The 22,985-nt window shown below is 47.3% G+C and overlaps 1 protein-coding gene across 4 annotated transcripts; it reads left to right on the top strand.

Annotated features, from left to right (window-relative positions):
- The first annotated feature begins 759 nt into the window (after window positions 1-759).
- Window positions 760-22,980, top strand: myo6b (myosin VIb). 4 transcript variants are annotated; one of them, XM_057059272.1, is made up of 34 exons: window positions 760-918; window positions 2,883-3,029; window positions 4,543-4,612; window positions 4,699-4,772; window positions 5,245-5,374; window positions 5,502-5,607; window positions 5,745-5,800; window positions 5,890-5,987; window positions 6,062-6,226; window positions 6,739-6,819; window positions 7,700-7,708; window positions 8,210-8,390; window positions 8,631-8,775; window positions 9,912-10,069; window positions 10,213-10,304; window positions 10,754-10,826; window positions 11,802-11,929; window positions 12,599-12,694; window positions 12,803-12,973; window positions 13,194-13,232; window positions 13,324-13,417; window positions 13,580-13,710; window positions 13,783-13,860; window positions 13,931-14,060; window positions 14,694-14,784; window positions 15,277-15,427; window positions 16,641-16,852; window positions 16,940-17,018; window positions 18,142-18,302; window positions 18,410-18,460; window positions 19,891-19,994; window positions 20,635-20,769; window positions 21,390-21,608; window positions 21,681-22,980. In XM_057059272.1, exons 2-34 carry the CDS (start codon window positions 2,913-2,915, stop codon window positions 21,878-21,880), a joined length of 3,825 nt encoding a protein of 1,274 aa, XP_056915252.1. In that variant the 5' UTR covers window positions 760-918; window positions 2,883-2,912; the 3' UTR covers window positions 21,881-22,980. The 4 variants fall into 4 exon arrangements, with proteins under 4 accessions (XP_056915252.1, XP_056915253.1, XP_056915254.1 ...); XM_057059273.1 differs by lacking the exon at window positions 7,700-7,708; XM_057059274.1 differs by lacking the exon at window positions 18,410-18,460.
- The last annotated feature ends 5 nt before the right edge of the window (window positions 22,981-22,985 follow it).

Genomic DNA, 22,985 nt, shown 5'->3' with positions numbered 1-22,985 from the left:
AATTTCATATATTTTCCTATGTTTCTGCTACTTTGATTTCCCCATAGTCTGCATGTTTCTCTGGTGATCCTCTCCAGTGCACCCTGTCTTCCTCTCCACACTTCATTGCTTCCATCTTAATTGCTTTGAGTTTGGGATCCTGCGACTTCTTCTCTGTGGCCACCCGGGGGCGCTATTGCCCACGCAAGGAGGCAGGGGCGACCAGAAGTTCTCTGAGCTCACACGAACAAGAAACATAAGTGCCATTACAATAGGGGAAAAATACGTTTTCATTTTCAAACTGACTCAAGTCCAAACTATTTGCAATATTGCTTTTTAAATGACTCAAGAAAATGTGATGTTCACATGCTTTCATGAGGAGTGAGTAATAAGATATGGTCTAATAGAGGAGTGTCCGATATCCTAATTAGATTTACAAACCCAGTGGCAGCTTTCAAGAGTGGATCGGGTGTCTCCTTCAACCCCCCCCCCCAAAAAAAAGTTTTACATTACCTCCGTTTCAAATATTCATGGCCCTCAAGGCAACATTTGGTGCCTCTCCCATCCAGTCAGTAAAGCAGTTGCGCGTTGGCTAATGTGTAGTTTAGCAAAAACTGTGGATTAAATGTAATACAAGACTACGTAGAGTATTTGTGTTCATGTAAGTACAGGTATGTGTTTGGCTGAAAAGGAAAGAAATCACAAAGGAAAAGGAAAAGAAAACCCGAATACAGGATATTACGAGCAGTCCGCCAACGCGCCTTCATGTGTGTGACGTCACTGGTGCCCACCGGACCGTGAGCTGTCATCCTGCACCTCCCGGTCCAGGACGGAGCCGCCGGCTGCACCTTTGCTGCATCCGCACAGCCGCATGAAGGCTTTCAACTCCCCGCAGTCGCCCTGAACGCACATTTGAACCTCTGGAGGATCCTTTAAATCGTAAGCGCCGATGCTCTTATATAACTCTTACACTTTTTTTTCAAACTTGTAACTGGATGATGACGGACTTTCTTGAATGAATGGTGTTGATGCTAATATCTGTGTATGCTAATTATTAAGGTTAGAATTAATTTAAAAAAATAGTAATGTTGGTCTGAGCCTGCACTGTGAGAAATGCGTCAAACTTAAGTGAGACATAAACACAGTAAAAAGGCAGTAAATATGTCTTTTTGCAACACTGCCTTCACAAGAATAACTGTGTTCATAGGAAGTCGTGTTATAATAATCCCTAACCTTCACAATAGTTTAAACACTCTTTGGCACGGTTTCTTTAACTTGATTGGTATAAGCGTCGTGGCTGTGGCCCCCTTTAGAGGCTTTTATGGACTTTATTTTGATTTCTCTCTCTTCTAATTCCTGTTCTGTGTTCCTTTACATTTGGTGGCCGGACAGGAAACAAGAGACAGGATGTGTGTGTGTGTGTGTGTGTGTGTGGTGTGTGTGTGTGTGTGTGTGTGTGTGTGTGTGTGTGTGTGTGTGTGTCTTGGCCTACACGCAGCACCCCTCTGTTTTGCATTGCCTTGCAAATTATTGGTGAGGTTTATTTGCCAGATTTGAATCTGCCGGAGCGTCTCACCGTGTCCATCTGGATTAGGGTCAAACACTAAGAGGATTTAGTCAAAGTTACCTATGTGAAACTGCTTTGGGCTGTCATGGAGAGGCCTCAGTGATGGTTCTATTGCGTGTAAGGCTGCGTTTTGACTTGATGTAAGAAGAGCCGGAGGATCCCGAAGGTCTCCAATGAGCAGAAGTCAGAGACCTGAAGAGCAGCACCAATATTTCTACCACATTTCCCAATCAAAGGCGGCACCCTTGTCATTTTGAACATGAATTTCCTGCATTGAGGCACTTTAATTAAACTTGGATTGAAGGGAGGAAGTGTAGCTTTGTGATTATCTGGCATCTGAGGACAGTCTTTAGGATGCCCCCCCACCCCCCAGCGCCTCCCTGTGAAGGCTGAAGTTAACGCATTGTGAAGCTAATCTTATCCTGTGTCCTTCCACATTTTGTAAAGTCCTTGTTATGTCAGAAAGTCGACTCAAGTTATTTGTTCAATCTGCTGTGCGACAAGTTTGTTTTCTCTGGAACGACGAGCTCGCCTCTGGTGTAAAGGCCTGTGTTGACAGCAGGGTAACGAGTGGACTTCCAAACACTGATTAAAAATGCAAATAAGGCATCGCAATAATCACAGATGCAGGCTTGTCTTCCCGTCTTATCGGAGTCATAACATTCAGTAGCAGACACACACATTCCCCAAACATTCTGGGGTTTTCTGTGCTGGTGCTTTTTTTTTAAACAAGCATGAGGTGATCTATGAAGAATGTCAGATCATAACTGGTTGCGTGTTTCCAGTTCTCCTGTTTGCTGAGTCGCTGTACCTGATCAACGGTGAGTCCCAATTAAAGGATGCGTCAGCAGTTTCCAGGACCTGCACTATTCTCTCTGGTGTTTGACCTTAATCCTGAAAAGAGGATACCGAAGCGTCGCGTCAGCACTTTTCCCAGAAGATGCTCGGTTGTTTGTTTGATTCTGTCAGGCGTGCAGCACGGCTTTAACCTCCGACCCGATGGTATCGGAAGACGCTGTTGTCTGAATGTGCTCGTCGGATGTGTAACTAAAAATGTTCAAGGCCGTGCACTTAATTCAAACAACCCTTGACCTTTTTTCTGAGGGCAGTTGGTTCCTTTCAGGTTTCCCTCTTTGGTTTCATAAATCATTTCAGATTCTGTAGTAGCGGGCAGCTTTTACACGTCTAAACAAGCAGCGCTGAGCCGAGAGCCTCCAGTTTACATGCAAAGGCGCAGCGTGTAATTTGGATTTCTATTTTCGGGCTGCGTGTTTTTTTGTTTTTTCCTTCCCCTCTAACTTCATTGTGTCCGTCTTTCTGTCACTCTCTCACCCAGTTGTGTTGCCGTGCCGACCAGAAGTGAGTCATGGAGGATGGGAGGCCAGTGTGGGCGCCCCACCCCGCCGATGGGTTCCAGCTGGGCATGATCGTTGACATCGGAGCTGACGCGCTCACCATAGAGCCGCTGAACCAGAAGGGCAAGGTGGGTCACACACACACACACAGGTACACACACACACACGCAGGTGAACACGCCCCAGAGGTCCATTTCCAGATGGAGCTACACACACCTGTTCGCAGTCACGTATGAAACCATTTCAACTATTTTTAACGTTGCCACACAGTCCAAAGAGGCAGTTTAGGAAGGTGCTAAACGCCAATGTGGGAAATCCGAGCGCACGCCGGTATAAATAAGTAAAGAAGCGGCAGCAGCAGGCGTGCTGATAGTGTTGCCCGGAGGGTGAGCTGCTCATTAGGAGGTAAAGGCCACATGTTACACCTGAGCCGTCTCTTGTCCCCAGCAAGCCACTCGTGACACACGTGCGGTGCGCCGCGCTCAAGCGTGTGAAGCGTTCCCATCGCAGTTAATGCGGAGAATTTTCCCAGCTGAGATGAGAACACATGTTCACATGTGTTGCTAATCCTGTTAATGACAGCTCTGCTCTGTTCAGGTGTCCCAGGAAGTCTTCACTCTGGACACTTAGTTATATATGAAGGTGGTTCTTTGGGACTTAATAACAATCCTTGTTGTAACGTATTCTTTTATATATGTTTTTAAAGAGATATTTTAGAAACTAGTAATGCTAACTACATGCATAGCACCAGTACCCCCCCATCAGTGTTGTGGTTTCCTACAATTTGCACAAATACACAGATAGCATCTTTATTTCTTCTTTTAACTTACATGTGAACAATCAGAATGTCCAGGCTGTAGTTTCAGAGTAAAAAAAACAAACAGAATGAGCCAGAGTGAATCTCATGTTTTGATCTCTGGATGCCCCTCATCATTTATCCCAAGCATAAATGCCTCAAAATTCCATTCACTGAGAGAATAAAAGGCCCATTGAGGGTCATTTCTTTCACCGCGTTGCTCATTAGCGCTGCAGGCTCCGTGTTCGAACCTCATACCAGCTTCCACTTCTTCTCTGTAGGTTGCTTTGGTCCAACTTTTGTCACGTGGGTTGTTGTGGACAGGCACACAGAGCAGATTGTGTTTATGCTTACTGCCTGTTCATAAACCGAGAGTGGTGTTGATGAGGGGACTTCATGTTACCGTTACCAACCACTGGTGTGCTTTCATCATGTCACATGACTCACAACAGTGGCTGCTGCATGCACGTACTCACTCAGGTGTTCAGATCTGGTTGCTCTACATCCAAATTATTCATCACTCTGCCATGTCTGCGGCCTTGTTTCTCTCACAGCCGGCTTGTTCCATTGAGTTTATTTCCATTAACTCAGACTCTTAAACAATAGAGCGAGAACATCGCCGGCTAATTTAGCCCGCGAACGCATCTGCAGAACATCATTACTGGGATCTTTAAGTGTGATGAATGATTCATGTTTAATCTTGTCTGTTAATCTATTTATGATCTCTAATATACATTTTCGGAGGGGGGAGGGGTTGGCGAACAATTGTTTTGTGGAGCAGTTTTCAGAGGAACCAGTAAACCTGGGCAATAATCTCAGGTTTGACTGGTTCGTTTGTTTTCCAGACCTTTCTCGCTCCCATGAGCCAAGTCTTCCCAGCTGAGGACGACGTCAACAAACACGTAGATGACAACTGTAAGTGAACGCACCGGTGGCTGTCTAAGTATTGAACAAAAATCCCGATAATGAGCTCATTTATCTGACGTCACTATCACCCTCAGGTTCCCTTATGTACTTGAATGAGGCTACGCTGCTCAACAACGTCAGAGTGCGATACAATAAAGACCACATCTACGTATGTGCTTCTCCTTCCTCTCATTTAGCCTTTTTCCCTTCGGTAATCTGCAGTACCTGAGGTCTTATAGAGGAGTTAAACTCTTCAGGGAACCAACATTGCATTTGGATCTCTTATGGTGTTATCTGTCGCTATGGGCTAACGCTATACTGGTTCCTGTATGTTTCCTGCATCCCTTCTGTTGTGGTGCATCGTAAGCAGATAGAGTAACAGGTTGCAGGACAGACGGAGAGAGGGATCCTTACCCTTGCTTCCCAGTGGGGAAAAGCTGCAGGTGGTAAAGAGGGAAGGGTCAAACTGTCAGACTAGCAAACTCAATCTGACCCCAGTCACCCAATTAGGATATAAGGGACAGATGGTAGATGGGTGGGTGTGTCCCAGTCGGCTCATTTTCACCTGTTGGCTCTCATTATTTAATCATTTATTCAGTTGTTGACTTTCTCCATGTGAAGTGGATTATTTTCTGTTCCAGACTTATGTAGCCAATATCCTGATAGCTGTCAATCCGTACTACGACGTCCCTGGTTTGTATGGGCCTGATGCCATCAAGCAGTACCGGGGGAAGTCGCTGGGAACGCTTTCGCCTCATGTATACGCGATAGGTAAGAGCTTTACCTGCCACCGTACCCGTAGTGGGAAGCTTGAGTCACTCATTTAATATTAGGTAATAACACAATTATGCAGTACAGCTAAAGGTCTTTTCTACATTCATTTGTTTTGCGTGTTTAGCTGACAAAGCCTATCGGGACATGAAGGTCCTGAAGATGAGCCAGTCCATCATCGTCTCGGGGGAATCCGGCGCCGGGAAAACGGAAAATACCAAGTTTGTGCTCAGGTTAGTGTGAGGTCATCTTTCCCAGACGGCAACACGCTGCAGGTCTGTCTCCCAGCAGAGGGACAACATTTGTATTTGCTCTTCATCTTCTGTTGCTTCATCCTCACCGCTGCTTGGCTCTCACGCCTGTTGCACAGATATCTCACCACAACGTATGGGAGCGGTCAAGATATCGACGAGAGGATTGTTGAAGGTGAATTAACAACAGAGCAAAACTATTCCCTATTCCCGTATGTGGGGGCAGTGGGGCAATGAATGGGCGTTTTCTGTCTTGAACATCAGCTAACCCTCTTCTGGAGGCCTTCGGAAATGCAAAGACGGTCAGGAATAACAACAGCAGTCGCTTTGGGAAGTTTGTGGAAATACACTTCAATGAGAAGGTAACGCACGCTGAGAAATGGAACATTTGGCTCCGGGTAGTGCGTGCGTTGTTGACGGCGACTCCTGTCCTCAGAACGCAGTGGTGGGCGGGTTCGTCTCTCACTACCTGCTGGAGAAGTCCAGGATTTGCGTGCAGAGCAACGACGAGAGAAACTACCACATCTTCTACAGGCTGTGTGCCGGAGCGTCCGAGGAGCTGAAGCAGAAGCTGCACCTGGACTCTCCTGACAGCTTCAGGGTCAGTGTGTGGGAGACACAGCCGTACGTGCGACCGTTCTAAATATTAATAATCCCGCCATTTCTGCCATCCAGGCGTCACATGAGCTTATTTTTAGTGTCGATGAGGAGTTCCCTCCGGAGAAGAGAAAGTCTTACACAGATAAATTCCTTCCTGTTTGGATGTGATTATAAAGTCAATCCGGGCGCGTGCAAAGGTGTTTTTCCCTACATGCCCTACAAAACAACACTTAACGGAACAGCAAGCAGCTCCAGTTGTTGCTTTGAATGTTTTTCACAGAGTCGTTATCGGGTCCCTGAAGTGACACCCACATCAACAGAGCCAATTACCCGACGCCGTTCGCTGTTAGTCAGCTGTGAAGCAGCACTGGAACAGAGCAAAGCAGATCTTTCAGAGGCTGGAAATCAATAACGCGTCCCCCCTGCGAGAAATATTAGCGCAGCCTCTGATTGTCATTTGTCAAACGCATCGTTTTTCTCGTCAGTGTTTCAATGAATTCCTCTCGTTCGCAGTACCTGAACAGAGGATGCACCAGGTTCTTCGCCAGTTTGGACTCCGATAAGCAGATCATGCAGAACCGGAAGAGTCCCGAGGTAACGTCACATCCCATTTCACTTGAATCGCCCCAGTGGATAATTGTTTCGGACAGCTGTGGTCCGGTCTCTGAGGCAACATCTGCACTCACCACTGGCCGCTAACAATATTTAATGCTTTAAGCAATAGAGAACGGACGGGTTTGGATGGATCGTATAGAATAATGTATCCGGATAGAGAACGTCAGCCTGTGCTCCAGCCTTTAGGGCAGGGAGCTCAGAGCCCAGTCCGCCGGGGACCACAGCCCAACCGGGTTTTCTACACTACCAGGTAGGCGATGGTTCACCTGGGTCCAACTTGCCTTGATGAAAGCGGTTTTTGCCCAAGAGGGACAGAAAACCCGGCTGGATTGCAGCATTCGAGGACTGGGTTCTGACACCCCCTTATTAATATCATAAAACAATTAGCCGAGTAAGTGTGACGCGCTGCTCTCTCAGGGGCTAATTATGTGTTTCACTTCGCCTTTTCTCAGCTGGAATAATATTTTATGTTAATTAAAGCTTCGGGAAAATTGGGTGCTGGTAAATAAAGCTGATATCGTGGCATCCTTGTTAGAACGGTTATATTTAAATTTGCGAGATACAAGGGAGGCAGGAATTTAAATGCACGCATCCATTTATGTTTCCGAGCTCAGAGAGCGTTGGATTTACATTTATTTATTTTGAAATAGTCTCCTCGTTTTGGCAGGAGCAAAACTGAAATTTCCTCTTGAATTAAGGATTTCTCAGGGCAAATATGAGCTCAACTCTGTTGTCTTGCATGTTGTTCCTGTGGTTTGAATTCCTTTGGAAGCACTGATACTGTTGTCACTATATTGCAGATTATGAACATGCACTAACTTTATTGTTTTCCACCTGTCTGTCCATCCCTGTACCATAGGACAACAAGGTGATCCTTCCTTCCTCATCAGCTGTGTTCCTCCTGCTCTCTTTCTCACCCTGAGACCCTCAGGTGTTGCTTAGCTGCCTTTTCTCTAAAGCAAACAGGAAGCAAGAATGCACGTTTCTGCCTCCTTCTTGCATGCTCGTTGGTGTGTCGCCTTAGTGGGAAAAGACAATGTTTGCCGATTTATCGTTTTCACGGCACTCGGCTCCACAGTAGAATATTTTCATTGATATTTACGTGGATCTTTGCAGTCGGTGGTCTGTCCCCATGTTAGCTTACGTGTCTGTGTTGACGCTTGCATCATTTCACCAGCTGATAGGATGTGAATTATTTGGGTAAATGCTGGATTTTTGAAGATAAATCTTTAACATCTTTATTGTGTGCTTGGTTAGATGAAGGAGATCTGTTGTACAGCCTTTACATGAATTGCATGTTTGATGTACTCTTTAAATATCTTCTTTTATTTCCCGTTTAAATCTTGACTGATTCTGACTTGTTGGGCAGCATCTTAAGGTCGGCGCTCTGAAAGACCCTCTGCTGGACGACAAGGGCGACTTTAACAGGATGTGTGTGGCCATGAAGAGGATTGGTCTGGATGACACGGAGAAGCTGGACCTGTTCAGGGTGGTCGCGGGTGTTCTCCATCTGGGGAATGTCGGCTTCGAAGAAACGGGAAGCTCCTCAGGTAGGGCTCTTTTAGCTTAATAACTCCAGCTAATAGAGAAATCTGGGAGATTGTTCAGTTTGTACTTGACCTTTTGTGTCGTTCTGATAACCCTCGCATTTTTAGTTGCTTTGAAAATCTATTATATAATCTTTTCTAAGCCAGTTCTGAATAAGCAATGAAGCCACAGTGATATAAGACTGTAATTGTATGACAAATGTTTGCAGTGGGGCCACGTTTTTAAACTCTTCTATGCTTTAGGTGGTTGCATTCTGAAGAATCAGTCAAGTCAGACTCTGCAGTACTGTGCAGAGCTGCTGGGTTTGGACCAGGATGATCTGCGTGTGAGCCTCACAACGAGAGTCATGCTCACGACAGCAGGGGGCGCCAAAGGAACAGTTATCAAGTGAGAACCGCAGCACTCTGCCACGAAGTGTTCTGCATTTGTGTGTGTGTGTGTGTGTGTGTGTGTGTGTGTGTGTGTGTGTGTGTGTGTGTTGTTTTCTAACACATTTTTAACACACAGTAACACATTGTTCTGTGGAAAAGTTAAACCAACACAGAGACAAACATCAGGATTGAACGAACGCAGCAGCGGGTGAATACTGGGGGTGTGTTTATCAAGCTGATTATATTCAGTCTAGACACTGAATATTTATACAGCCTTATTGTCAAGTATTACACCGATGGAAATGTCAACTTTAGCGAATTATATGCAAGTGTATTCCTGCATGTTTTAATAAAATATCTGCACTTTTTATGTACTTTGGTGATGATGTGGTGTTTGAGGGATAGAGCCGGGTCTGACAGATTAATATTGCAGGAGGGCCAGATGCTTGTCTGGCCTCAAAGTGTTTTCTCCACATAAATAATGCAACCTGTATCTGAAGAGGCAGAGGGAGTGTGGCGCAGTACAGTAAAGGCTCAGTGTCTGGGGAGCAGGTGCAGCAGGGGGGGGGTGGAGCTGGCTTTGTCATTATGCCCCAGACAGATCCACCCTACCCCTGGGAGGTTAAGTAGAGAGGAGGGGTGTGTGGGGGATCACTGAGTCTCTAACTCATGTGCATATGATATCAGCTAGATGAATTTTAACACTTTACAGCATGACGTGTGTTTAAAACGATCAGGTCTTCTTCTATTCTTAGGAGGACAGCTTGAATATCAAAGAAGGGGTTGCTTAGTATCTGCCTGCAAAGGGCAGACCTTTTTGATTTCACATTCACCATCCTCCCTGTTGGGACAGCCTACTTGATCTCTGGGTCACGCTGTAGCTGCGCTTTGTGCATACAGATAATCCTTCCCGATAATTTAATGGTGAATTGTTTTCAAGCGCCACTGAAGTATTTATCAGAGGTTAAAGTTCAGCGTGTAGTTTTAATAAACCTCCGCTATAGAGGCCAGAGAGGAACATCCCTGTGGGCGACCACGCCGCATCCAGACAACAGCAGCCGCGGAAATGGGGCTGTTGACGAGAGAAACTGGCGAGATTGCAACAATCTACTTTAAGACAGTTTCTCACTGTCCCACTTTGCCTCCGTTTAGGGTGCCTCTCAAGGTGGAGCAAGCAAATAACGCCCGCGATGCTCTGGCCAAGACCGTCTACAGCCGCCTGTTTGATCACGTGGTGAAACGAGTGAACCAATGCTTCCCCTTCAAGGAATCTTCCAACTTCATCGGAGTGTTGGACATCGCTGGGTTTGGTAATAAAACCCGATCACGTTTGGCCCGTAGCTTCCTCCCAATCAGATATACACGCCTGTTAAGTTTATGCTTAGGAACAAACTTCCCCTGCTGCCCTAATTAGCCGCGTTGCATATTGTTATTTATTTTCCTCCCGTTTCAGAGTACTTTGAGCACAACAGCTTTGAACAGTTCTGCATCAACTACTGCAACGAGAAGCTGCAGCAGTTCTTCAACGAGCGCATCCTGAAGGAGGTGGGTGGGCAGCCTGGGGATTAAGGTGATTTGCTGTGGCTTTATTAATTATCCCAGGAAAACCCGCAGCGACACGTCACTGGCAACGCAAACTTGCTGATTCTTTCACAAGCTGGGAGAAAACTGGCACGCAAGGCCTCCCTTTCTTCATTCCCTCTGCTTTTTTCAGGGTTTTTGCACTTAAATTGTTCCTCGCAGACTGTCTCATTAGAATGATAATTTCTCCTGGGACATGACGAGGCTTATCTCTCTGTGATCTTATAACTTCATTCTTTTCCAAGTTCTCCATTTAAAGTGGAACTGCTCTGCTTCAGACACCCTAATCATCTTGAATTTTGTTCTTTCTGCATCTAGTTTTCATCGCGGTGGTTCTCTAGCCATGAAAATATGAAGGAATGGTTTCATAACGCTGCGTTAACATTAGCTTTTCCTATTTGTGCCTTATTTAGGAGCAAGAACTGTATCAAAAGGAAGGCCTGGGCGTGAACGAGGTGCATTACGTTGACAACCAGGACTGTATAGGTGAGCAAATGTCAGCTCCAGCCTTGAATGCATAAAGATATTCTAGAATACAAGTGTACGCTGTTCTGGTTGAGGAAGGGAGAAATTGATTATGTCTCCACCTGGAGCTAACGACCCATCTCACGCATGGCGACTGTCGCCAGTCAAACATGTCTGGATTCACTGTACGATGCAGGAGGTGCACTGACATCGACAAGCAAGGCCCCGGAACGACACTTTGGAACATCATTAGGCTGATGTGTTGCATGTGTTGCATCTTCCCGACAGCGAGGCGGCTGCCTGTCGAACCCACACGCAGCCGCACGCGCGCACGACGGTTGTTTCAAGTGCAACAAGAGCTCACCCACGTGGATTTCAATTTGGGCCCCATTTCCCGTGCTGCGAGCTCAACTTCAGAGCAACTGAAGGACACTGCAGGGTGACAATAACGCCGCCGTCTCATTATGAGGCGCGCCGTCGCCTCCACGCATACCGCGGGAGCCGGGCTAACGAGCGGCGGAGGGGGCCGACGGGCCCACTCGATGCGGCGGGAAGATCGCGCTCGTTTCTGTCGTCTTTGTTTTCAAACGGATGCTCGTGTTAGTCGCATGAAGGAGCCAGCGTTCCCATTTGTATTTCAAAGGCTGCGGCTGTTCAGGTGTGGGGTTAACTGACAGCCTCTGATAACATTTATGACTTGCAAATGACCACTCGGCCTGTCGATTAATTCACCCATCAAGACGGATGATTTATGCACAGGTGCCTTTTTTATGCAGATCTTCTCCTCTACTGGGTAGCATGTTGCAAACAAGGCATGAGATAATTAATACTGGAGCATACAGTAGTAAAAATGATCCAGAGGTTTGTGACATCATCGCGCCAGCTGTGGTCTCGTTGGCTTCCGGCTCCATGTACCTGCTTATTATTTCACATGGCATTTTCATAAATGTCCATTTTAGAATTCAGGTTCTAATGAAGCGTCACTGCTGGTTCCAGATCTAGTGGAGGCAAAGATGGTGGGAGTCTTGGATATTTTGGATGAGGAGAACCGTCTCCCCCAGCCCAGCGACCAGCACTTCACTGTAGCTGTTCACAGCCAGCACAAAGACCACTTCAGGCTGACAGTGAGGCCTCGTCTTACTCTCCCTTCTTCGTTTTATTCTCACTTGATCCCTCTAGAAGTTATTTTATGAGGGAAACGGACTGGTAATTGCACTAGCGTTGACATCATTTGCTGAGGTTTGCTTGTTTTAAAAGCCTTTATTTAAGTGACACCCAGTCCCACCCCATCCTCTGTCCCTTGTCAGTGTCACTATTGTTCCCCGCGCTGCCTGTATCTGTGTGAGCATGAAATCCCTTTAGATCTCTAGCCTTGACATCAATTCAATCTTAAGATTAGAGGTTGCTGGTTGCCTCAGCTCTCCGCTGCAGGAAAAGTTATTACATAGATAAAGGCCGGTCCTCCGGTTGTCAAACCTTTTTACATTAGTGAAACAAAAATGACACAGATTATACAATGAACCCATTTGATGTGATTTTGTTTCCCAGCTGATAAAACATCGCATTTTTAGATAATAACATGCTTGAAACTGTTACATGTTGCCGCTAAGGTAAAGATTCGATCCATAATTCCCGTACGATTGCATATTTTCACATATATTCCACTTTTATCCCAAAGAATACTCTCGGCTCCACCGATTTGTTTCATTTTCCAGCTGGGGTGGATAAACAGCTCTGCTAGAAAGATCCTGACGATGGCATTTGTTTGTTTTGCTCCCCTTCTCCACACTCAGGTCCCCAGGAAGTCCAAGTTGGCCGTTCACAGAAATCTGAGGGACGATGAGGGTTTTATCATCAGGCATTTTGCTGGAGCCGTCTGCTACGAAACAGTAGATATTTGTTTATGAAGTGGAATCAAGTTCTTAGTCACCTTTTGAGTTTTGATTTGAACGGCCGCGTGAAATCGCTGCTGCATAACCCTCTGTTCGTGTCTACAGACTCGGTTTGTGGAGAAGAATAACGACGCCCTCCACATGTCCTTGGAAAGCTTAGTGTGTGAATCCAAAGACAAATTTGTTCAAGAGCTGTTTGAGAACTCCAACAGCACAAAGGATTCCAAACAGAAGTCGGGCAAGCTTGGTTTCATCAGCGTTGGCAACAAGTTTAAGGTGACGGATGAAAGTTTCCTTCTCTTGTTCTGTCACCTTGACTTTGTGAATAAAAAGGGGCATTTTGGATTATAATTTCCTGCTGTGGCTCTGGTTATCTCCTTTAGACGGCCTTTATGTCAGACTGAAGCTTTGATTTGCTTTGACTTTGTCCTTTTAAGTCAAATGGCTCCATTTCAAATGTTTCTTCAGGCCATTTTTCTTCTTCTTCTTCACACAGATGCAGCTGAACCTGCTGCTGGAAAAGCTCCGGAGTACAGTGAGTATTTAGCTGCGATTACGCCTCAGCGTCAGATGGGCAGACGTCTACGCGTATGTGCTGCTCTGAGGTCAGTCCTTTGCACTCTCAGGGCTCAAGCTTCATCCGATGCGTTAAACCCAACCTGAAGATGGTCAGCCACCAGTTCGAAGGAGCTCTGATTCTGTCACAGCTGCAGTGCTCAGGTGGGACAAAAACGCTGCGTTTATGGTTTTTAAGCCACTATTTCTTCACATCGGTTCCCACGGAATGCCGTGTATTCTTGTATTAAATGGAAGCTGAAGTGTGCTCCTGGCAGGGATGAAGCAGAGGCGTGTGTGACGTGCTGCGTGTGTGTCTTTGCTCAGGCATGGTGTCGGTGTTGGACCTGATGCAGGGGGGCTTCCCCTCCAGAGCTCCCTTCCACGCGCTCTACAACATGTACAAACAGTACATGCCTGACAAGCTGACGCGCCTCAATCCCAGACTCTTCTGCAAGGTGCAGCAGCAGTGAATCCGCCAAGCTTCTTTCTTATTCTTACTTACTCTGCTCATGCTCCATCCCCTGTAGGCCCTGTTCAAAGCTCTGGGACTGAATGACAATGACTTCAAGTTTGGGTTGACCAGAGTGTTCTTCCGCCCCGGGAAGGTAAGGGTGGCACCGAGGTCAGGAAATCCCCGAAAGCTCCACTCGCCAATGGTCCCGTGTCTCCTCGCAGTTCGCAGAGTTCGACCAGATCATGAAGTCTGACCCGGACCACCTCGCGGAGCTGCTGAAGAAGGTCAACACCTGGTTGGTGTGCAGCTGCTGGAAGAAGGTGCAGTGGTGCAGCCTGTCTGTCATCAAACGTAGGTGCAGCACACTGGAACCTTCATGGTTTTATCAGAAACCCTTTTTTTAATTTATCTTTTTAAAATCAGGCCTCACTCACCACAAATGTACCACTTACTGTGCACATTTGGAATGGAGCAACTTGCAAACAAGCTGCACTATTTTCTAATTTCTTTCATCACTGATTTAAGCCCCAGGCTCGTGACAGACTTTAAAAAGAGATGAACAACTATTTAAAATAAGTCACCACTCTGCAGCCTCTTCAGCGCACCGTCGTGATAAACAGCCTCTTCCATCAGGCGCCGGATGAGTGGAGGATTTAGCTGACATGAATCATATTCACATCACATCTACTCGCGTAATTTAAAACTACAGCCTCCAGCAGATCGCACCAGTATTTTAGAGCAGATGCCAAAGCCATTACGCTCTATGGGAACTTATTGGTTTTATCATATGCAGACGCGCGGGCTGGATTCTGCTGATTTGTTTTATGAGCAGCCGAGGTGATTACATTACCCGCTGCCCCTGCGTGAACACGTGCCTCTCAGGTGTCCAAAGGAACTCGATGCACCTTCACAACTACTTAAACGTTGAAAATGGTTTTAGATGGCGTTATCGTGCAGTCATGGCTTTTCTCCTTTCTTTTTTAGTTCGGAACAAGATGAGCTACAGAGCTTTGGCCTGCATTAAGATTCAGAAGACGGTCCGCATGTGGCTGTGCAGACGGAAGCACAAGCCGCGGTGAGTGTCCCCTGTGTCTCCATCCTTTACTGGACAATGGGCCTTTTGGTTTTGGGGCTTTTCTGTGAATTGGAGACCTCAAATCAATGCGGAAGGTTATCTGTGGGAAAGTGATACATCACTGTTCTGTTTAGAGGAAAATATACAGCCCTGCTGCACCGGAGGGTGTTTTTAATGGCTCTGGGGAATGCAGCCATCCAGATGATTGTTTTCAGATAGCTTTTTAGGAACACGTTTGGATCGTGAGCGGCAGTGTGTATCTATGGCTGTGAGGGAAATCTTACATAGCAGCATGTACACGTACTGTCTGGTGCTAGCTGATATGTCATATACCTGTTTTTAATGCAAACAAAACAGAATGGGGTGTATTCCGTGTAGAATGAATAATAGTAATGATGATTAAGAGCAGCTGCTAATTGTTCAGTTTTTGGTAGGCTGTTGTGCCTTTTGCTCGTCTAAATCTATGTTAAAGTTGTTTCTGGTGCTTTACAGCATCGATGGCATGGTAAAGGTCAAAAACCTGAAGAAGCACATGGAGCAGTTCAACGAGGTGGTGAACGGGCTGAAGGAGGGCAAGCCGGAGATGGCCAGACAGGTTCAGGAGCTGGCCACCGCTATTGACACCCTGTTAGCAAAGATAAAGGTGAGCCATCGATCAGACCGCGAGCAGCTCCGTCCTTCTTCACCTCTTTTATAAACAGAGGATGTCAGCAGGGTGAATAACTTTTTTTTTTTACCTTTTCTCAGAATCAAATGCATCGACTTAGTTTTAAAACACAGACACATTCAGAGAAAAAAGGGATCGATAAGAATTTAGCATGGCTGTTTGCTCCATTATATCAGCTCTTTTTTCTTGGACTATTTTGCTGTCGTCTCTGTCCAACCAACAGGTACCTGTACCTGAGGCACCTGTGACTCATGACCCCTCTCACCCAGTCCACCTCCCACGTCGCCCATGGATCTTAGCGTATTAGCATATTAGCATCTCTAGTGTCGGCTGTTATGGCAGTAGCGCTCCCAACTGCTCAATTGCGATGGTGTGTCGGGGTGAATAATGCATGAGCTGCATCAGTTGCCATCCAGGCCTCAGTACCTCGGGGACGGGACCTTGTCATTATTCCACCCGGCTCAACTGTTAGGGAGCCCACTAATGAATCGTTCCATCGCGGTGACCTCTCATCTGCCTGCTGATTGTCTAACAAGCATGGTGGGGAATCAGCCTCAGAGTGTCAGTCAGCACCGCCACATGGGAAAGCTGATGCAGAAGACGCCGAGTCACGGTGAAAGACCCACTAGCAAGGTGTTGGAAAAGAGAAGCAATAAAATGAAGATCCCTATCCCGCCATTTTTTAGCCACTGAAATCTTACACAATGGATACAGTAGGTATGGAAAGTATTAGACTTCCCTGTTTATGGTGAAGTCTCAGGTCACAATCACTGGGGGTCCTGGGAGTCTTCCACTCTGCCATAAACCCCAGTTTTTTGGTTGTCGGACTGAAACCTTCTCCACCCCCACACAGGATCAGACATCCAGCTGTAGGAAGAACCCTGGAAGAGTCCTACATGTCTTTCGTATGGGAATGATGGAGCCCACCGTGCTCTTAGAAACAATAAATAAAGCAGATCTTTTTTCTAGGCTGGTCCAGATCTGTCTACAGCTCCCTCCCTGAGCTCTCCAGGCAGTTCTTTTGACCCCATGGATCTTATTTTTCCTCTGATCTGCACTATCAACCCTATTTAGACAGCTGTAAGCCTTAAAATCCGGCTCTAATCGAAACAATAGTGAGTCTGTTTAGAGATTCAGTGTATTCCCTGATTTTCTAACATCATCTCTTCTTCCTCTTGACTCACTCCAGGCCACACTGACCATCACCTGGAAAGAGATCGACACAGAGTACCAGGGGCTGGTGAAGCGCTCAGAGCAGCTCCTCACCTCCATGCAGAAGAAAAAGCAAGAGGAGGAAGAGCGAGAGAGGCTGAAAAAAATTGAGGGGGAGATGGAGAAAGAGAGGAAGAGGAGGGAGGCCGAAGAGCAGCGACGCAAGCAAGAGGAAGATGACAGAAGAGTGTAAGCTAAGGACACGGAGGGGTCAGCGGAGGGGGGAGTGAATGTAATGGTGTCACACTGAGCCTTTTTCCTCTGTCCACAATTTAGTAAAGCGGAGATGGAGATGAAGAGGAAGCAGGAGGAGGAAGATCGGAAAAAGAGAGCGGAGGAGGAGAAAGCGATGCAGGTCGGATGTTACTTATCATCCCTCAAATTGTCGCACGGGCCGGACTCCCTCCCGTCATCAGTGCGATGGCGAGCGAGTGGTGAACTATGTGGTGCCTGATTCATTTCATTAGTAATCACAATCACGTCTGAATAATTGGGAATTCTTTTTCCTTCTTTGGCCAAGAAAATACGAGGACTCTTCAGTTGCATCGACTCGATTTAAAAGTTTCTCCTCGGCCCAAAGGGAAGCTTTTTCTCATATTCACCTTATCAATATCTGATATCTTTCATCTACGTTAACCCACAGCTGTCGCACATCGACCTTCCTCTGTCCTCCACGGACGCCACCGCGGTCTTTGTTGTCCCCAGATCCATTTGTCATTCCGGTATCTGGGCAGTTTGCTCTAAGCTGCCATAATGTGCATGACTCCAGAGATACCCTGCAAAATCTGCCTCTGCGGCGTGCGTGGATCCCATCTGCAACGGGGAACATTTGGGACCCAGACGTACCCCGTTCTGACTGCTTTCTAACACGTCCACTCCCGCGATTCACCAGACCCTCATCAGTTTGTTTTATGGCTGCAGCACATCCAGTAATCATCTCTCTCACAGTCGTGTGATGAATGTACTTCAGATGTGAGCGATCGGTCTCATGAGATGTTCGGGGGGGGGGGCTACCATTATTCTGAGAGAACGGTGACTTCTGTTTCAGCATTTAGATGAGCTGTTCTGGAATATAATGCTATATAATGACGCCACTTATCCGCTGCAGTAAAGAGCCAACACTATGAATAATATATATTCCTAACTGGGGAGGCGTCGGTATATAAACCTCCTCCATTCTGGACTTTATTTGGGCCGTTCTACATCATTTCACATGTGTGCTGCCACTGTCTGAAACTGCATATAACTGAATAGGCTGGAAGCTGCTGACTGCTCTTGACCCGCGCTGTGTCGGATCCCTTGTTTTGTCTAGACAAATGCCCAACAGAGCTTTATTAGCAGCATAAAACCTGGATAAAAATGTCTTAATCGGGATTGGGAAAGCAGCAGGGCTGCAGAGTTCTCTGAGGATCAGGCAGGAAGCCGGAAAGGAGGTTTATGTGGAGTTTAAGAGCAGAAATGTTGTTTTTGTTTCCCAGGCGGAGCTGGAGGTTCAGCTGGCTCTGGAGCGGGAAGAGCAGGCCCAGCAGGCCACCATGCTGGAGCAGGAGAGGAGGGACCGGGAGTTAGCCATGAGGATCGCTCAGAGTGAGGCGGAGCTCATCAGCGAGGAGGGGCAGACGGACGCCAGCCTGCGCAGGTGGGCGGCGCCAGCGTCAGAACACCTCCGGGTCACACAACGCTGTCGCTCTGACGTCAGCTTGACTGTGTAACCGCCTGTTTCCTTCTTGCTGTCTTTTGCCGCAGCGCTGAGTCTTTTTCAGAGCTTCCTATCTCGTCATCCTCAGCCAGAGCCATGTAAGATCCCAGCTCAGCCTAACCGTTGTCCCGAGCACGCCGAACACGAGCAGCACCGTAGTCCTGAACACATCCGCTCATTAAAATTGATAAAGCAGTCATAATAACGCAGCGATTCAATGACCCGGCGGGCGTTATCTGCACCGTCTGCGTGGATTTATGTGTACTTAGTGCTTAGAGAACAGTCATAATTTAGAGTCTAATTACTAACATTCATTAGCTGTGTAGAATTATAGGGTGCCTTCAGGTCCATACAATCCTCATCTATAGTTTATAATCAAATGCTGTTGATGGTTAATTCATGAAATTCACTTGGATTTATTTCGCTGGGGTAACATTGAATTTTTAAGGTTCCCCTCCAATGGAGACAAATTCCTGTAGCTCGTCCCCGTCCATTCGGTCCTGTCCTGTAGTTTTGGTCTAATCCTTTTAATAACAACATCACCAACCAAAGGCGAGGTGAATATGTAACACTAATTATTACTTATGGACTGATTGATGCCTAAATGCCTTCTAAAACTGGACTCCTCACCAAAAGGTGAGGTCTCGAGATCTATCGCATTATCTCGCTGGCATCACCTGAACGCCACCTGAACGCCACCACGAGCAGCTCTGCTGCCAAGAACCCTCCGAGCCTCACGTGTGTTTCACGGCCACGAGCGCGTGCAGCCAGCAGCAGCATTCACACACCCCTCTCGCTGAAGCTTCTCTTTCCCGCTCACCTCCTGCCACATCATCGGCACACGCTTGATCCAGAATAATCCTGAATCCGCTTCATCTTTCCAGTCCATAGGAATTATAAATGCTCATTGTAATCTGGCTAACCGTTGAAGGATCAGTAATCCTGCACCCTGAGACATTAGCAGCTACACGGACTGTAAATAGAGGAGCTAAATCCTTTTGTATTATTGAATTAGCAGACTCAGCTCAGCAGGGGAGCTGGACACCTGGCTGGCCAACAAAGTTTGGCAGCGGATTCCTGCTGCCTCATTTTTCCATTTTTCCGTGTGACTTTGCCTGTGGTCATAATTCTGGGGGTAAAAGGCATTTTACAATTAAAAGATCACGGTGTGAGACCACAATCAGCTCCCCGCTGAGCTCCTTTAATGTTCATTTAATCGGACGACTCGAGCAGAAGGACAGACAGACAACATGATGCAGTCGAAGCATAATTATACCTGGTTTTTCCTCTTCATGCTCGTGGCTTCTGCCTGGAAATGGACCTCCTCCTCTCAGCCAGATCCAGGAAGGTGACATAACAGATTTGTTTTAGCTGGGGGGGGGGTTCTCGGCGCTGTAACTCCGACGAACTCCCGTGTGCATTAAGAAACGACCTCCCACCAGAGTGTCCGAACAGGATCAGATTTATAGTCGGAGGAAGGCGGAAGCCCTCAATCCACTCACTCGTCTTTGTCTGCTCCTCGCCACAGGGGTCCTCAGGTGCAGGCAACCAAAGCCGCCGCCGGTGTGAAAAAGCACGACCTCAGCAAGTGGAAATACGCTGAGCTGCGCGATGTCATCAACACTTCCTGCGGTGAGAAATTCCCAACACGCCCACATCCAGCATGACTCCGCCTTATTAAAAGAAATGGCCTGTGTGTGTGTCTGTGTGTGTTTGTGCGCTGCTCTTCCGCCACATTTATTGGGACAACTGATAACGGCTTTCTGCGGCGTGCAAATTTCGGCCCCCACCTTCTCGTCTGTGTGCGTAATCTGAGGATGCAGCTGCATCAAGAGCGTGCCCAGAAAGTCAAAAGACCAATCTGGACGCTGCAACAGCTGTTAGCTGCTCATCAGCAGGCAGTTAAATGTCGGAGAGGGGAAATTATCGCCATTACGGACAATGACAGGCCCCTGCCCTTCCTGGCCGTTCCACGCCAGTCATCTCAGGCGGCACAAAAAGCACCGCCAACATGGCGGCGTGCTCGTGGCCCTTTGATAGCTGTGAAGGCGATCTGGTCAGCGAGGGTCCCGTTGTGATTCCAGGAACATCTGGCTCATTTGTTTTGGTGGGACTGGGGTTGATTAAAGTGGAAAACAGTGCAAGCGCCAGAACCCACAACCAAGCTGCTGCAGGGTTCGCTTGAACGCAGCACCGCTACCGCTAAAACGCTCAGCGACGTATTTGATGCAGTCGCTGATGTTTGGAGATGTGATCATTTGTGTCCTCACAGACATCGAGCTGCTGGCGGCCTGCCGAGAGGAGTTCCACCGGCGCCTCAAGGTCTACCACGCGTGGAAGTCCAAGAACAGGAAGCGTAACGATGACGGAAGCGATCAGAGGGCTCCGAAATCGGTCACCGATTATGGTTGGTCTTATATTTGATGTCCTGTGCGTGTTTCCTGCTCCACTGACGTGACCTACCTGCACACAGATCAGCTACTTGGGAGCGGATGAACCGCAGCCTCCCTCCTGTCTGGTTCTGCCAGAAATATTTGTTCTAATTAGGAAATAACTGGGAGCCATGCCCTGTCAGGTTTGCTAGCTGCTAGCGTGACAGCCTCGCCACTTTGCTAAGTTAATGCAGGGCGCAACCAAGCATGGTCACCGGCACCAACACATGCACGCCCACGTGCAAATGTTATTTAGCCGCCCGAGAGCTCAGCGGTGCTCTGCATTTCCCTTCTTTTTCCATCTCATCAACAAATATTAAATTTGACGGGGAACGGGGACATTAGATCCGCCGGTGCTCCCGCTATATTTACTCCCCTCTCTCCTTTGATGTGATGGCTCCTGAAAGCCTCTCCGCGTGATGTTTGGATCCTGTTCTGGGTTCTTCCCGTTCTTAGCCTGGTGCAGCAAAGGTCTCAAAAAGGCCATTTTTAAAGAGGCTTAAAGCTGTTTTCATCCTGTCACCGCTGTTCTTTGATGGTGTATGTACGGAAGGCTTTGAAGTGAAACAACACTATTTCCATTTCTTCGCTGCAGCTGAGCAGAACCCAGCTCCCCCAACCACGGGGCAGCATCAGGAAGTGACAATGAACCGCCAGCAGCGCTATTTCCGCATTCCCTTCATCAGGCCCGCGGACCAGTACAAAGACCCCCACAATAAGAAGAAGGGCTGGTGGTACGCCCACTTTGACGGACCCTGGATAGCCAGACAGATGGAGCTTCACCCGGACAAGCAACCCATCGTGCTGGTCGCAGGTGACTCGGCAGTCCACCCATGGAGAGCAAGAACAGAATCCCCACGTATTTACTCATTTGTCACCTCCTCAGGCAAAGACGACATGGAGATGTGCGAGCTGAGTCTGGAGGAGACGGGTCTGACCAGGAAGAGGGGTGCCGAAATCCTCCCCAGGCAGTTTGAAGAGATCTGGGAGCGCTGTGACGGCATGCAGTACCTAAAGAAAGCCATCGAGAACAAGCAGGCCCGGCCCACGTACGCCACCGCCATGCTCCAGAGCCTCCTCAAGTGAAACCAGCGCGGCGGTCAGATATGAGCACAGACTTTGCCCGGCACCCAAATCGTGACGCTGATGCAGCACGGTGTCACCTGAATCCCCTCTCTCGCTCTCTCTCTCTTAGATACCTGTATTTTATACTTTTTTGCCGTGTAACTCGTGTTGAATCAGCCTGTGTTTGAATGTGAAACACCACAGCGGTGCCTTAACTCCCCATAGAGGCCTCATATTCCTGGGTTACGCTGAGAAAAGCCTTAACAGGAACGTAGCCTTAATGCTAACCTCAATGCTATGCAATAAGCTAGAATGTTACACTGTACGTAGGAACACTTGAGATAGCTTTTGGTCTATGCAGATAATTCAGAATGTTTGAATTAATGATGGGGATTTGTCATCGGCCCAGCCGTGACATCAGTACTGGAGATCGAGGAATTAGCATTTCACTGTCATAGCTTAAGTTTTTCCTCATTTTGTGCGGCGTATGCATTCTGGATTAGTATTGTTTAGCAATCAGCCAGGTGACAACAACATAGAGGTTTTCATGTTTGCTTGGTTTCTCTCAATTGGATTTGCCTCAACGGTGTAATCTGCGTGTGACGTGCTGGTGCGTGTGAGATAGTTTTAAGCTGATTATTCGCCTCCATCGTCGATCTTTAAACTTTTTCCTCGTCGGAAAAAGTCATGCGGTACCTTAATTTTGAGTTGAGTTGCATTTCTGGAGGACAAACGGCGACACAGTCGCTGTATCAAGACCCCACTTAATTCACGCAACCCGCGATGCTCCGTGATGCCCTAACAGCAGCTAACAGGATTAGCGCAGCTTACTGTGACATCCAGGCTGCCGTACCACTGAGGTCATCCCTGAGCCGAGGCTCCCACCCATTAAGTAATCAGCTTGATTAAAATAGAATTAAGGCCCACTGGTGTAGATATTTGCTTCAATGTTAATTAACGGCAGCGCATGTTTTGCTTCCACTTTGAATGTGTTTTGTACTTTGCTTCCTGTCGCATCTCCTTTGTGTTGTTTTTTTTAGCTAAAACATTAATAAACACCAGGTAGGACCCAGACTACTGCTTGTCTGCCCATTCTTCCAATAAAGTGTTTGACAAATCCCTTTTA

Source organism: Takifugu flavidus, chromosome 16, assembly GCF_003711565.1.
Source record: "Takifugu flavidus isolate HTHZ2018 chromosome 16, ASM371156v2, whole genome shotgun sequence".
Classification (NCBI taxonomy): Eukaryota; Metazoa; Chordata; class Actinopteri; order Tetraodontiformes; family Tetraodontidae; genus Takifugu; species Takifugu flavidus.
Note: the sequence above shows the minus strand (reverse complement) of the source record. Positions and strands in the feature narration are given on the sequence as shown.